General features: G+C 39.6%; 1 protein-coding gene across 1 annotated transcript in view; it reads left to right on the forward strand.

Annotated features, from left to right (window-relative positions):
- The window catches only part of MMP2 (matrix metallopeptidase 2), a 35,413-nt gene extending 33,690 nt beyond the window's left edge, over window positions 1–1,723 (forward strand). The window contains exon 13 of the mRNA XM_054840430.1: window positions 709–1,723. Within this exon, the coding sequence (XP_054696405.1) occupies window positions 709–812 (104 nt within the window). The 3' untranslated portion in view covers window positions 813–1,723. The remainder of the gene's footprint in view (window positions 1–708) is intronic.
- Window positions 1,724–15,476: the final 13,753 nt, after the last annotated feature.

Genomic DNA, 15,476 nt, shown 5'->3' on the forward strand with positions numbered 1-15,476 from the left:
TTTGGGCCTGGAGAAAATTAGCTCTGTGGAGAATTGTCCTTCTAGTGTAGTTTGAGACAGAGACTAAAGCAACTCCTGCCACCCAATGCCTGATGCACAGGGTGTCCTAACAGCAGAAGATACAACTGGGCCAGTCCCTATGGCTTGGAAATTTCCCAACTTCTTGACAGCTCCATAGGTTCCTCAGTACCAGTGTGCAGTCACCGCATTGTTTCAGCATCATTCTGCTCTAGCATAGCCAGGACTTAAGTATGAAGATCTCCTTGATCACAGGCACAAATGGGTTGTATTTTGCCCCCCCCCCCTTTTTTTTTAACCTCCTATCAACTGCAGCAGACAGCCTGGCCCACAGTTTTAAGTGGCCTCATATTTTGCACAGATATGCATAAATATCTGGAAGCACCACTGATATCACGAGTCTCAACTCGATTACATTTTCAACATCTATTTTACCAGCAAATATTTCTTCCCAGAAAACTCTGGCTCACAAAACGGTAATCTGACTTCAGGCTCCATTTAGCAAGACCTCTCTTCTCCAGGATGGGAATTTTCATGTACTTTTAAAATAAATCTTTTTTATTGTGTATAAATATTTTGAGAAATAAATCTTCCAGTACATTAAGCTTCATGGAATCAAACGGACAAAAAAGCTTTGATCATCAATTATGTGCTCCATAATCTGAGCATGCTTTTTTTTTACCTTCACAGGATACACCTACTTTTTCAAAGATCAGTACTATCTACAAATGGAAGACAAGAGTTTGAAGATTGTTAAAATTGGCAAGATAAATTCTGACTGGTTGGGTTGCTGAATTGTATGAGATATTAATAACCAAATATTTACTTTTTCGTTATATGCCTTATCTGTAATTAGAAATAGATCTGAATGCTAATTACTGGACCAGTCTGGTACTGGCACCAAAACATTAAGTACCAGTACTGTACACATCAGATAATTTAAAAGTGTTTGCCTCCTCAGTATACAAAAGATGTTTACGTATATATTCTGGTACAATTTTTCAGTTTTCATGCTAGTCATAGTAATGCTAGTAACAGAACATCCATCATTCTTTATTCCCCTGGTGCTTAAATGAGGCAGTGAAACCATTGGAGACGGGATGACGCCCCTGTGTTATACACATCCCAAATAGGCTCAAAAGAGATGTACCAGCAGTGCACTTTGATTTTTATTTTTTTTTAAATACAACTCTGTTATAAATAGATGGTTCGTCTTGATGTTTTTCACCCTTTTGCGAGTTTGATCATTACTTCCATTTATTTACATAATAATACAGAAAGACTGTCAAAGGCACAGGTTGCCTCAGGATTTGATTTGTATTGATGCATGATGGAATCATGGCAAGAAACTGTGTTAAAGTATTGTTTTAAAGTACTTTTTATTTTAATACCTTAGTTAAATTTAGCAATTTGCTTCATGCACTTTGTTACTACTATATAACTTGTTTATATGGATGGAATGACTCAGATTTTTGAAGTCAATGCGTTATACATAAAAGTCAAGTATCATTGTTTAACTTGGGTTTTTTCTGTTCTTCATAATATTGGGGTTTTGTTCGGTTAGGTTTTTTTGCTTATGCATTGGGCAACAGAAAATGTTCTTTTCACAATCTGTTGGAATGTTTCTCATTAAAAAATAAAAGAGAAAAGAATGTCCCACACATGAAGTGCCAATGATACAAATAAAATCAAATTACACTGTCAACACTTCTCAAGGCCAGGCTTCCTTGTATCATTTGAAATTAGAAACTCAGTAGCATGTTACAGTGAAATACCTGTCAAAGGAAATACAATATTACCCCAGTATATAACTGCATACTGGATTTATTTAGAAACTTAGGTTATTTTTTCTGCTAGTTCTAAGATGTAACTACAGCAATTTACATTAAAGAGAGATGATATGGTCCCATGGCTCCACAAAGCCCACTGCCTTCTCAGAATAGTTTACATGCCTATTATCCACACTCTTTCTCCTTACCCATGCTCTTTCTCCCTACCATCAGGCCACCTCACCACACCCCAAGCAGAAAAAGTCAGCATAGACACAGTGGTATATGTATCCTATAGGGAATGTAAGCTTGAGAAACAGATGCGTAAAACCTTACTCCTGCCCACAAGATCAGACACCATTTGGCCACGGATCTTATCCAGCTTTGTGAACATGAAGGGCTTTGTGAGACTGCATCATGCAAGTGGTCGACTCAGATCCTTCTCAACACATCTCTCACATTGATCCCATGATTCATAAAACTGGCTAATAACCAACGATCAATTGCTTTCTTCTCATGTCCTCTACAACTTCATGTTTACACTCAGTGCTTTCCTGTTCTAAGCAGAGGGTTTTTACTATGGTACTCTGAAAAGATACTGCTTCTAAAGTGGCTGCATTTGCCAAGTCACCTTTCCATTGCACACTATCCAGACATAACTCCCACTTTGGGAAGCTTTTGATTACCACCGACAATTCTCACCTGGATGAACAAGTACTATTTTCACCTATGCCAAAAGAAATGATGGCTATCTCCTTCTGAGTATCTTCGTTCTCTTCAGAAATCATTAATCGCCTTCCCAATTAGTCCTGCACCAGAGTCAACAAAATAAGGCACAAACCAAAGTAGCTGTAATTGCGAAATGTTAATGTTCCAGTTTTTACAGACACCTGGCAATCTTCTCAGGATCACAGGATATGTTGAGCCATTGCAGGGATGTTTGGTCTGTCCTGACCATAAACATCTTCCTATACTAGTGTTGAAAATATTCTGTAACTTTAATGACTGCCAGAAGTTCCTTTTGAGTGTTGCAATAATTTCTCCCTAGAGAATTTAAGTTCTTACTATTTTAAGCATCCTCAATAACCATCCCCTCAAGATTTCTATGTTCTTGTGTCAATACTGCCCCAAACTGCATGCTCTAGCACCTGTATTTAATATGAAGAAGAGTTTTGAAACAGATATACTAGAGGACCCTTTTCAGCTCTGAACTTGCTGAATCACATTTCTACTGATGACTGAAATAATAGTTTCCTTTTTGTCTACAACTCACATATATGTTTTTCAACACTGGCAAATCTACCAGTTTACCTTCTGTAATAACAACACCATAATCCTACAAAGCTCTGCACACCTGGTGGGTTTAAGGAGTTCTGCTCAGCTGCTTGTTTTGTTCTTGCCTGTGTAAATCCATCCTCCAATGACTACATTACTGGCAGAAAAACAGAAATAAATTTTCTATCCTTAAACCAACTTACACTTCTTCTGGTTCAGTTTCAGACTGGCAACCTTAAGCTTATCACAGATCAATTGTAAGCACATCTGTTTGTGTCCATGAACTGTAACATTTGCCAGGTTATCACCTACATATATGAGATGAGCTGGAGGACTATACTGACCCTTCTCATTAACCTTTCACATTTGACCCGTGAAATGCTAAAAGTCACAAAATGTGTCCTGAAAAGGTCTTTGGGTGTGATTCCACTTGCTGGCTGCCACTTAAAACCTCACTGTTGGAACCCAGAAACAATGTGCTCCATCTCCAGGATATCACCTAGTCATGATAACGGAGCAAAAATTTTAAATTTTCTTTAATGCCTTTTCAGCAGTTAGGGATGCTTTCCTTTTTCCTATGAGTTTCCCAAACTCAAAAATTTGTACATTTCCTCAGTGATTTTGTACCTCTTCTTTCCTGTGTGTAATGAAAGTCCTTGCGCGAGCAGCATTGGAGCTCTGCCTGTACCTGGCCATGTCCCATGCTGATTGGTCCCACTGACTTGCTCCCCTGTTTGACTTTGGACCCGCCCCAACATTATGGACTTTTCTGGTGATTCCTGGACCCTTGGCTGAGCTGGATTACCCTCCCTAGGCCTGCTCTTTTCACCTTTCTGGGGCACTGCAAGACTGAGCCCTTGTCAGTAAAGCCACTGCACTTGCCTTTCCTGCCCTCAAAATGTTTCTTCTACGACATTTTCAGAACTGAATCAAGATTTTTACCTACCTTCTTTACAGGGAAGAAACAAAGGCCAAAAGCATAAGTGTTTATCTCAAAGCCATATAAAACCCAGCACAAAGCTCTATCAAACCCTTACCTAACTTGTTCTACAGTTTTATTAAACTGAAGTCAGGTTCACTTAGGACTTTTTGGTGTCGGGGTAGAGTTGCACACATGCTGCACAGGGGCTTGTTGCAACATGGATAGAGCTCAGACACTCTTGCTCCTTGAGCTAAAGGAAGTTTTCTGTCAGTTATGAGCAGGACGGGCTGTATGCACCCAGCAAGGCAGTTCCAATCCGATGGAGCAAAGGGCAGCGGTTTAGTAACCGCTCTGTCACAATACATAAATGGCAGCCAAGGCTATAATGAAATGCCACAGTTTAAGTACTTAATAGACATAGCAGCCTGATCTGTGAATCATGCTTAACAGCATGTATCTCACTAACATTCTGTATTTGTTAAAAAATACATTTTCTTCATGCTATTTTGTCATGATTTTACAAAGCAGTAGTTACCCATAAATTTAAGCAATTGACTGTAACTATGCTGTTCTTTAAATCAGGAGGAAGTAGGTCCTTTGGGCCCATTTTGGACAGATTATTTCTATTTATAAACCCAGACGTGCATGTTTTTAGCAGCAGAGACTAGGTGAATGAACATTCTTCTGCTTTTGGAAGAGATGAAGCCAACAAATGAGCAGCCATTGGGCTCTGTGGGATTGCTACAAATGCAGAGATTTATATTTGCAAGAGGAAACAGCCTGTTCCAGGATGGTTATGTAAAACACTCATAAGTACTAAGGTATTTCAACGTAGGGAACTGTCGTAAGGACAAAAACACACTACCGGAACAAACTCCCCAAAACAACAACAAAACCAACAACTCTGAGAATCTGTCAGAGAAATAGCACAGTCAGGCTGAACTGGAGGCGTCTCAAAAGCTGCCAGCAAGGTTTCTGCATACCAAGCCTGTCAGAGTCACATGCTATTACTTGGAATGCATCTCCTTCTGGCATTGCCTTTTAAAACAGAACTGAGAGCAAAAGGGCATCTTAGGGTAAATTGTCCACTTCTGAGATTTGCACTTGCACACAAACAGCCATGATTTCACACACAACTAGTCAGGTAGCTGGGTACATGGCTTCCCCCCACCCCAACTGCAGAAATAAATGGGCTCAAATTTTCCAGGTGTATGATACTCAGTATAAACAAGACAATTTAACAACATTCATTCTCATAATTTTTATAAGATCTCTAATTAGTCTTTTCTTAATTGAGACACATATCAAGAAACCCTGTTGTTATCTCAGAACTCTTCAATCTAATGGAGAAAGACATGACATAGAATCATAGAATCATTTTGGTTGGAAAAGACCTTTAAGATCAAGTCCAACTGTTAACCTAGCACTGTCAAGTCCAACCACTAAACCATGTCCCTAAGCACCATATCTACGCGTGTTTTAAATACCTCCAGGGATGATGACATGAACCATTGCCTAGAAGATAACAGAATTTGAAAAAATGCACACTTTATTAGTGGTAAAGGCAATAAACCTGTGTACCAGGCTACCAAAAGAAATGGGAGGGTGTGGGGGGTGCTTTTGTTTTGCAGGGGGGTGGGTTATGTCTTCAGATGAAGACTTTCTGCCTTTTTGGAGAATATCTTTCTCTCAGACATATAGTTTCTGGTGTTAATACAGCATATTTGGGAAAAAAATCCTGACCTGGACCAAGTGGGGGTTGGATTAAGTGAACCAATGGCCTCTTCTAGCCTTTGACTGCCTCAGGCTATGAAATTAATTTATATAATTTTAAGAAGTATATACAATAGCATATACGATAATATATACAGCAGTTGAGAGTTTAAATGATGTATTAAATATATGCCTACATGAGTACATGCACATACACACACAAAGAAATAGCTCATGGCTATATTAAAACATCTTATTTAATATTAAAGATTTCTTATGACTGTTAGAATAGCTGTAGTAGCTAAATGAGTGACGATTCAACACATCATAGCAGCAACTACCAGGTTGGTCAGCCTAACCAGCGCTGGGAGGACTGTATCCACAGTCTGCTGATACAGTCTCTGGATCAGTCTTTCACCTCTTTTTACAAATCTGCAAACTCCTGGTATACTGCTAAAGTTCAGCTTCAGCCAGCTTCACCACATGCATGCTCAGACAGCCAGACAACCAACAAGCCACTATAAGAAAGGGAGATAAGAATAAAAGGCCTCTGCATTTCCCTTGCCAACCCTGCTGCAGACTCTCTGCAGAGTCACCCTCAGAGCATGACAAAACAGAAAACTGTTGAGTTTTCAGCTGTTACTGCCCAGTACTTTCCTCTGGGACTTCTCAGAAATATTCCTGAGTGACTAACTCGCTTTGCTGTTAAGAATTTGCTAGCATTGCCAAAATAAACTTAAAATTGTAAGAGCATAATTGTTTTAATTTACATTAGCCTGGAGCTTGGCAGTCTGTGTCTGGAGTGATTTTGAGGTGATCTCCCCTTCTTAAAAGACAGGAATCCACAATATTAAGCTATCCAAGTGTTTTTTGGGTCTCTAACCACTCCTTTAACCTTGGACAGCTTTATTCTGTCTTCCACATGCCCATTACAACAGCCATAATACTGCTGCCAAAAAGGCTGAAGCTAGAAAGCAGTTTTGCATTCTGCAGTTGGACGCCAGGCAATGAGGAAGACCCAGCACCTCCACTGCACAAAGTTTCTAATCACCACCACTCAAGGAATTAGGAAATTCAGCTGCAGGTCTGCCATCCAGTGTCACATCACACAGTTAAAGCCATGGACATTATTTCTTCTGTGGTTATACTTAGACAATTCTGGCCATAGTCTCTCTCCATTGCTCTCCTTTTCAAGTCCTTTAATTTGACTTATGCAGAATCCCACCACAGTAGAGTTCACTGCTATAGGACGGCAGCTGAGTATCGTATTAGGCAAACCAAGTTGAAGCAATTTACTGAGAGGCAAGTCTTGCATGCAAAAGGAAGGCAATCAGTCTGCTTTCTCTCTGCGGTCAATGCACTAACTGTTGAACCTAGTCCTCTAAAGAGAGAGAGTGATTTCTCACTATTTGAAGGCTTGGCAAGGCTCATTAAATTCTTGCATTTTCATGCTTTCCTTGTCTATTAAGAAACATGTACTTTTCAAGGCCACTGACAATTCTCTTGTTCAACAGCTCAGAAGTATGAAGTAGGAGGACCTTTTCTGTTGTTTCCCAGGTTGTCAAAGAGGCTCCTATTTATGTCCTTTAAAATCCTCATTTGTAGGACTTTGTGGGATTCTGTATGAATAATGCCTTTCATCCGTTCCTCCTACATAGTACAGCGTAGCACTGTCTCAGTCCTCTATCTCTTGTCATGTATTACTGATTATGTGTGTACAATTATGGCTTGATTTATGCTCAAATAGGTAAATTCCAGTTCCTCTCACTTTCAGGCAATATTTTTGAATCTAGGAACATCCTGAAGCTAAAAGGGAATAAGTTTCCAACCCAAAAAGTAGGGCACCTGCCTAACAGATCTTCAGCTTTCAGGTTTTGCTTTGGCTTTTGCTTCAAGCAAGTCCTTTGAGAAATGCATAATATATCAAAGCACTGGTTGCCTTTACAGATTTTGTTTGGGTTTCACTGAGCTTTTATCACCTCTTTACTCTTTTGTTCTTTCAGCTTTGTTTCTTACATAAACAACTAGACACTGAGACCAAAAAAAAAAAAAAAATTGGCAAGGAGGAGTTAGCCATTACCTGGAAATCATCAGTTCAAACCCACTCTAGGAAACAAGACCATGTCACCTTCAGATATTTTTGTCTAAACACACTCTTTATTTTTGCATGCAAATTCTGCACTATGGACAGAAATAGTGGGAAATATCAGACTGCAGAAGTTGTAAGCTGATTCTGTGCTTGATTTGCTGTATTTTTTAAAATAGAGCTTTTCTATTTAAATCATAACATCCCCTTGGCTGTTAATATGTCTGCTACACAGACTCTTCTTTTCTACTTTTGATTTTGAGTTCAGAATAAGGGAGTTTCATCTATAGGTATTTGAGCCAGAGAGGCCTCATAAGAATTTTAATGCCAACTATTTTATGACATATATATCCTAATAAATAAATGTAGATATTTATGTCTATTTATATTTGCATAAAATACTGTATACCTGCATTAAGCAGAGGTTCACAGTTGACACTTGCTATGCAATGTATGGCAAACTGACAGCAAGATACGTCCCAATGTCAGAGGTCCTAAGGCCTAAAATAAACAAGACAAAAAGGGTGGCAGAAACTGCAGAAATGAGGTAGAATAGGGTGAGATATTTACTCTATCTAGATCTCACAGAAAATCCGTTACAGGCATAGGAAATCAATAGCACATCAGGATTTAGGTCATACTTTCTAAAACATTTAGGAGCCAAAGAATTGCAGATGAGCCTAAACTAGACCAAGGTAACCATCTCCTGCTTAACCCCATAAAGCATTTTTAGGAAGGTCCAGCAAGTGTCTAGCCACATCATTTGGCCATGTTGTTTTTGGCAAGTTTTATACATAATCACACACACTGAGGTTGCATTAATCTGAAGACTTCAAAACAAGGTTACTTTAAATCCTTTTTAAAAATATTTTCTCTTCAGGGTAAATTGATGCTTATTGCAATAGGATCATGCTCTCAGCAAGTACTCTTCACTTTGACTACTATAAACACAGCCCATCTTGCCATGTGGCAAACATGCTTTTTTGAAAGATTACCAAGCATTTAATTTTAAAAAAATTAGCAAATTTAAACCCTAAAAATTTACAAAATCCTTATATGAATCTGCAAACAAATGAAGTTGTTAAAGAAGTGACAACTTCAGAGCATCACATTTCTTATTCAGGATCTGAATCTGTATTTCTTCTTCACACAGGAATCCCCACTGATTTTTATGGGTAAGAATGTAGTAAAGAGCTGATTCACCATTCCCGATATTTTGGATCAAGGTGTGCACACTTCCAAACACAAATGACAACATTAGGCACAAGCAGATTTTAGCAGGGAAATGAAGAAGAAAATCTCAAATGTAAAGCAGTATGAACATTTAATCATAAGCCCCTTATCTGGTATCTCTCCAATCATCGACATAACTATGCACTTGTACACCAACTCAATTTGAATGACACTCCCAGATGGCATTCTTACCAGGTTACCTTCAGTACAATAAATACAATTGATTTTTCCACTGCGTTAGCAATTCTTCACATTAAATTATTGAAAGCCACACTCAGCCACATCCAGAAAGCTATTACATATGGATTGCTTATAATACTACGAGATCTTTAGTCCTCCCATGAAATAAACACTGCAGTAGATTTTAGCCTGTGGAAAGCTTTCAGCATGCTAGAGCTAATAATCAAACCATGCAACAGCACTTCATCAGTTTTCACAAGATATTACGATAGGAAACGCAACTAGACAGGCAGAGTAAAACTGTACAGGCAAACTCTTGTGCAGACAAAGTGGGAAGCTTGCCTCGCCAATCTGACATCCCATTGTGGTCTTGTCTATACCATTATTTTTCCGTCTACTAGCTCCTTACTTGACACCCTTCACTAAAGGCAGCAGTAAGAGAAGCTCTGGGCACAAGTTTTTACAAATGTGCAGTACTAACCTCGCACAACATAAAATAAACATTATTTTCCCTCACTGAGGCCAAGTTTTCCACTGAGACAGGTCCCTGCATTTGGGACTGTATGTCAGAAGTCCAGTTTTTGGGGGGGTGGGGGGTGGGGGCGCAGGGGGGGGAAACAACACAGAAAAAAAGAAAAAAACACCACAGGCTGCAAAGGTGGCCCAGAAAATTGGCCAAGGAAGCCTCCGCAGCATGATGATGCCAACAGCCTGAGCACTGTGGGTTCCCCAGGCTGCACATGGGCAAGGATCTCATCTTGGTAGCTTTGATGCTTTCACAGAAAATGAAACCCACCTTTTTTGAGAACAGGACTCCATACACTTGTTCCCAACCCTGCCTAAGCGAAAAACAGCTCTGTGCCACCATCCTTCCAAGCCACACAGATGTCTGCAAGCAGGCCCAGAGTTACAGTACACCTAGTACCCGAGACCACCTTGGTCCAGCCACGGCCTCCACAACTAGACTATGTTGACTGGGGGGAACCACTCAATGGGCAACCTCACGAAAGAAAAGCTGTGTAACTAATTCTGCTGCTGGACCACCATCAGCAAAGCACCTTGAACACCAGCTTAGCATGACTGCTGACTGATACTGCGCAATTAACTTTCCCAATGAAGAGCATTTCTCCCCTGACCTTCTTGGAAAGCTTAGATATAGGAACATCACAGCTTCCTTTGCACGAGTGCGACAAAACACACTGCAGATACAGCGCTACAGACAGTGCTAAATAAAAACTATTTGCACCCACTAAATGAGTTCAGAGAACTTATTTGCACTAATTGACAGAATGTGTGACTCCAGCATTTAAGCCTGGATTCAATTAGGGGGAAAATCCCATAACCAGATTCAGGAATGTGAAAAGTTCCCGAAAACACAGGAAAGAATACTCCTAAAATTGAAAGCTGTGTGGATTCCGAAACCTCACAGGGCCTCAGTGCGTGAAAAATGAAAATATTTCTTTTCAAATCATTCTAGTCCTTGAAAAGGCCTGCTCCATAAATGCTAGCCATGCAAAACTGGATGTGGTTTCTGAAAACTAAAACTAACATCATAATAAATATTTCTAAAATATATTATGTTTTTAGGGCACACTGGCAGCTTTTAGTGTTCCTGAGAAAATTGTGTCTTCAAAGCTTGCTACACACAAGCAGTGAAGACCTGAATTCATGGGGAATTTTTCTTTTATGAAGTTGAAGTGGTCTTGAGTCAAAGGAACACATTCTTTCTCACCTTTTTAAACTTTACAGGTAAACACCAAGCCTAATGCACCTTCCTCATTTCTCTTCAGAATCTTTCATTCCTCCTCATTAGTATTTCACTCACTACTGGCAAAGGAACCTGAAGGGCTTAAGAACACACATGTTACAACATCCATTTAGGTGCTCATTTTTGAAATTAACTTCAGCTTTTTTCATGTATTGGCCCTAGTTTCTCTACTTAAAAAATTAAAGATAATGATTCACACTTTGTCCATAAGTGTACCATGAATCCTAACTAAATACTTTGCTATGTAAGTGCAAAGATCTCTCAAAGCCTATAAAGAATCCAGACTCCCAGCTCCATATCCCTCCCTCAGCACAATACAGCCCCACAGGAGAACCGCCTTCCCACATTTCCTAATCAAAATTTTATGAGAAAAGAGGCCATCCTGGGTTTCACACTCATTGTAGGAATACATTCTAGTTTTTCAAAAGTGAAAAATCACCCAAAATGGACCAATGGGAAATGCACTGCTGTTTTCGGATATATCTGGAATGCTGTGATTAGCAAACTATTCAGAATTTCTATTCCATTTTCTCATTGAGGAGATCCATGAATAAAATTAACTGCAGCAGGCAAAGAAGTACCTCCTAGAAACAAAGTTGCTGTTTTAATACCTGTATCTTCATAGAAGATGTAGTAGTTCCCTTGCTTGCCAATGCTAAAATTCTTAAGAATCATATTTAAATAACAGAGTATGACCTGAATAACTGTGGCATGAGCTGAGCTGCTGTAGACACCACATGGCACACTGTGAAAATGCCAAAGGAGCCTCTGCAGAAATTAAGGTGGAAATAATATAACTAAAGTTCATAAGACTTACACAGTCCGACTTTCTCCTAAGTTTGGAACCAGGCTGCATCCTCACTAGACCCCTACATACAATCCCAAGGTAGGCAGCTTATTCAGAAGTGCATTTATGGAACGTGGATGTAAACTTGAAGTGTTCCTGAAGTTCAAGGAGAACAAAGCCTTTGCAGTGCCAAGAAGTGGCTTTATAATAATTGATGGGTTTAGAGCAAACCGAGGGAGAGTTATTGCAGTTGACACAGCATTGCTTCTAGTTTGATTTTATTTCCAGAGTCAGCAAACAGGCTGTCATACACAAACATTTGAAAAGAAAGAGCAATTCTGAAATACTTCACTTTAGGTGAGGTTTTCAGATAAACTAGACTATTGAGTCCAGTAACCGGACAAACAATGCCACTTGCAGGCCAAAATGAATCACTGCACCAGCCACCCTACCAAACTCGTTCCGTGAGAACTAATGAAAAGCGCCTTCATCAAGCCCAAACCCACTCCTCCCCCACAGCAAAATCATGGCCCCAGAACAAGCCTGTGTACCAAAGGCAGCACAGAAAATAGCTGGATTCCCTCAGTCCTCGATGCAGAGCAAGAGACTGCCAAGCAGAAGACTTGCAGGATTTTGTTCTCTTTGTGTCAGTTATTTTGGGGTAATACCAAGCTATTCAGAAAGATTAAAGGGTATTTAAACATCAAAAGGAAATCATATTTTGTTGGGAGTAAGTGTAAAAATGCATTTACAAAGACATTTCTTTAGAGGGAGAACTGTTGTACTACTATCTTCCATGACTCTTGTATATTGATACTCTGCTATACACACTCTGTACGTACTTAGGGGAAGCTTTTTCTTTGAGTTTGCCTGTCCCTCCCTCCCCTCCATGTCCCTCAGGCTTTGCATTTTAGTGACCATCCCTTCAAGCTGAAGGAAGAAAGTCATCCAAAGCCGCAGGGCCTTCAGCCAGGTGAGGGCGGGGAGCGACTGTGAGGGGTTCGAGGCATTTCCTCATTGTAGGAGGTGAGTCCCCCACAGCACTTCCTGCCAGTCTGAAGAGCAAAGATCATCTCTATAGCAGCACAGTGTGCTGCCAGTAAACCTCTGCTCTGGCCCACGTCTCAGCAGTATCTCAGCCATGCAATATTTATATTCCAACCCATTATCTGTATTTTTTTTCCAGACATGCACATCGTTAAATTCTTTGTTCTTTAAACTGATACCACTTGAATGTAATTTTAACTGGTCACCTTACTGCAATTCTCTAGTATAATTCAACACATGAAACTGTTTATTTAACTCTAGAATTCCCTTTGCAAATTCATTCTTTTAGAGATTTTGGCATGTGACTAGTATGTCAACTTCTCAGCCCGGAGAATGGGAAATTAGGCAGGCCTTGCCTCTAGAAATAAAAGGTACGGCACAACTGTGGCATCACAGTGAAAATACAGTCTGAAATATCTTTGTGTGCTTGAGAATAGAGTAGATGCAGGGAGAAATCCTACTAATTATGAGCAATGATTGCTGCACACTTGCACCCCTAACACACGTTTTTGGGGAACAGCAGACGAAGAAGGGCAGTGCAATCCAGTCTCAGATTAACAATGACAGAGCTACCAGCCAATACCTTCACAGGATTAACAAAAACATATAGAGGCCATAAGTGAAGATGACCATAGGAAAAGAGCAAGGGAAGTGGTACAATAACTGGATACCTGTGGTTCATCTCCACAGATATTATGGCTCTATTTCACCCTTAGGAAGCCAGCACTGGTCTCATCTCCCCCATGTCATCCCACGCTGTACATCACTCAGCACTCACTGTTGGATCCTGAGGGGCGGCAACATAAAGCTAACCTTCGAGTCCAGAAATTGTTCTTGTTGACCGAACAGCTTTCACAGCTGCTACCACACTTAGGCAGATACCAAAGCTTCAAGCATCAGGGAAATATTAACAAAGTATTGAGAGTATAAAATAAATATTCAAGCAGCTCAAAACTCTGAGATTAACTACCTTGTCATTAGAGGGGCAAAGCAGAGGTCTTCCTTCTGCTATTATTTGCAAGGGGATGAGGAGGAATCACCGGAAGAGGAATAATCATAGACAAGGTAACAGATAAATTATTAGTATAGACAGAACTACTGAATTCCATTCCAGCACTTGGGCATGTTTCACACAACTATGGAGAGTTATCAGGATATAAAATCAATTCAAAACATAGACCATGCTCCTGGCAGGCTCTTTACTGCAGCAGATGTTTGTCAATAAACAGAAATTTAACTGTGCCTCGATGGCATTTCATTATCTGGAGCTGAAGAATACCACTAAATACTTCACATTTATATAGATTAATCTATTCTCGCTTACTGTCAAATATCCATCATGATCTAATCTATATTGGCAAGACCTCTCCATTTCCCTGATGGGATAGGTGCATACTATTGACATGACCAGCTACTGGTGGCTATTCACAAACACACTTTAATTTATCAAAATGCAAGATTATCTTATTAGGGGAAAAAAACCATTGACTCAGAATTAAACACAACAGCATTGCACTATGGATAAAGGAGGAATGTTCTTTTCTTCCTTCCTATTTGCACAGTACTTTAAAACAACTCAGTCGTCATGCTGACTTTGGGGAAGGGGGAGTTAAAGTGAAGGCTCCCTCCTCCCCCCCGCAAAGTGCTTTAGAACAGTAGATATCCATTTCAACATAGATGCGGTGCATAAAATTCAGATTGTGCATATGCTCAATATTGCTTTTGTATCTTTTACTCTTGAAGGAACATTGTGATAATTTAGCCTGATCTCCTGAAATGTCCTGTCAAATTTCAGCCACTGATTACTACATCTATCACAGTCACTTTTAGATAGGCAACAACCCTTAATTTAAAGGCTATAAACAACAGAAAATTTACCACATCCAAAGACTGTCTTTTTAAGTAGTTCTGTTTCCACAATGCCATGAATGACAACTTATTTTTCATCCACCATGAAGGATATGAGGAAACCACAGGACATGACTGGGTTCCAAATCATGCTGTTTATGAACTATGTGCAAACACACAAACTCTGGTAGATGAGTGTCTATCCAAAGCCCTGTATCAGACCTTCAGAGCCCAAGAATTATGCTGTTTATACATGCGCACAGAATTTCATATCCAATATAGAATATGCTTTCAACAAATTTGTCCATAACGCTCTTTACTCTTCAAGATTATTGACTGCAGATATGTTTCTGAAAATGTGTTTCACGTTAGTTTGTTGATGGCAACTTTGTTTTGTAATATTCAGTAACTCAGGCTAACCCTGGCACCTTAAGCAGAAGCTACAACTACTTAGTCTTCCTAGAACCAAAGCATTCAACCAGGTTAACTTCACATTTTCAGAAGCTAAATCAGAATAAATTACATAATGCATCTATTAATATTTAATATTTTTTTTAAAAAAAGTGTTTCCACCATATTACTGTGCCCCTCTTTTCAGGCAAAGACACGTATGAGGTCTGGACTTGTCAGCCTCCAGTGAGACTCAGAGTCAAGGAACTGATTCCTCATTAGAGGAAGAAGTAAAAAGCAGCTCTTGCTTTCATCAACTTGCAGCATTGCATGTGTTCGACAGGTAGTGGAATAAATAACTTCAAAACAGACTGTCAATTACTCCATATTAATCCCTGTTCATTTTATCAGTTACATCATTTGCCTGCAGCAAAACCTAC

The sequence above is a fragment of the Grus americana genome, chromosome 13, assembly GCF_028858705.1.
Source record: "Grus americana isolate bGruAme1 chromosome 13, bGruAme1.mat, whole genome shotgun sequence".
In the NCBI taxonomy this organism is placed as follows: Eukaryota; Metazoa; Chordata; class Aves; order Gruiformes; family Gruidae; genus Grus; species Grus americana.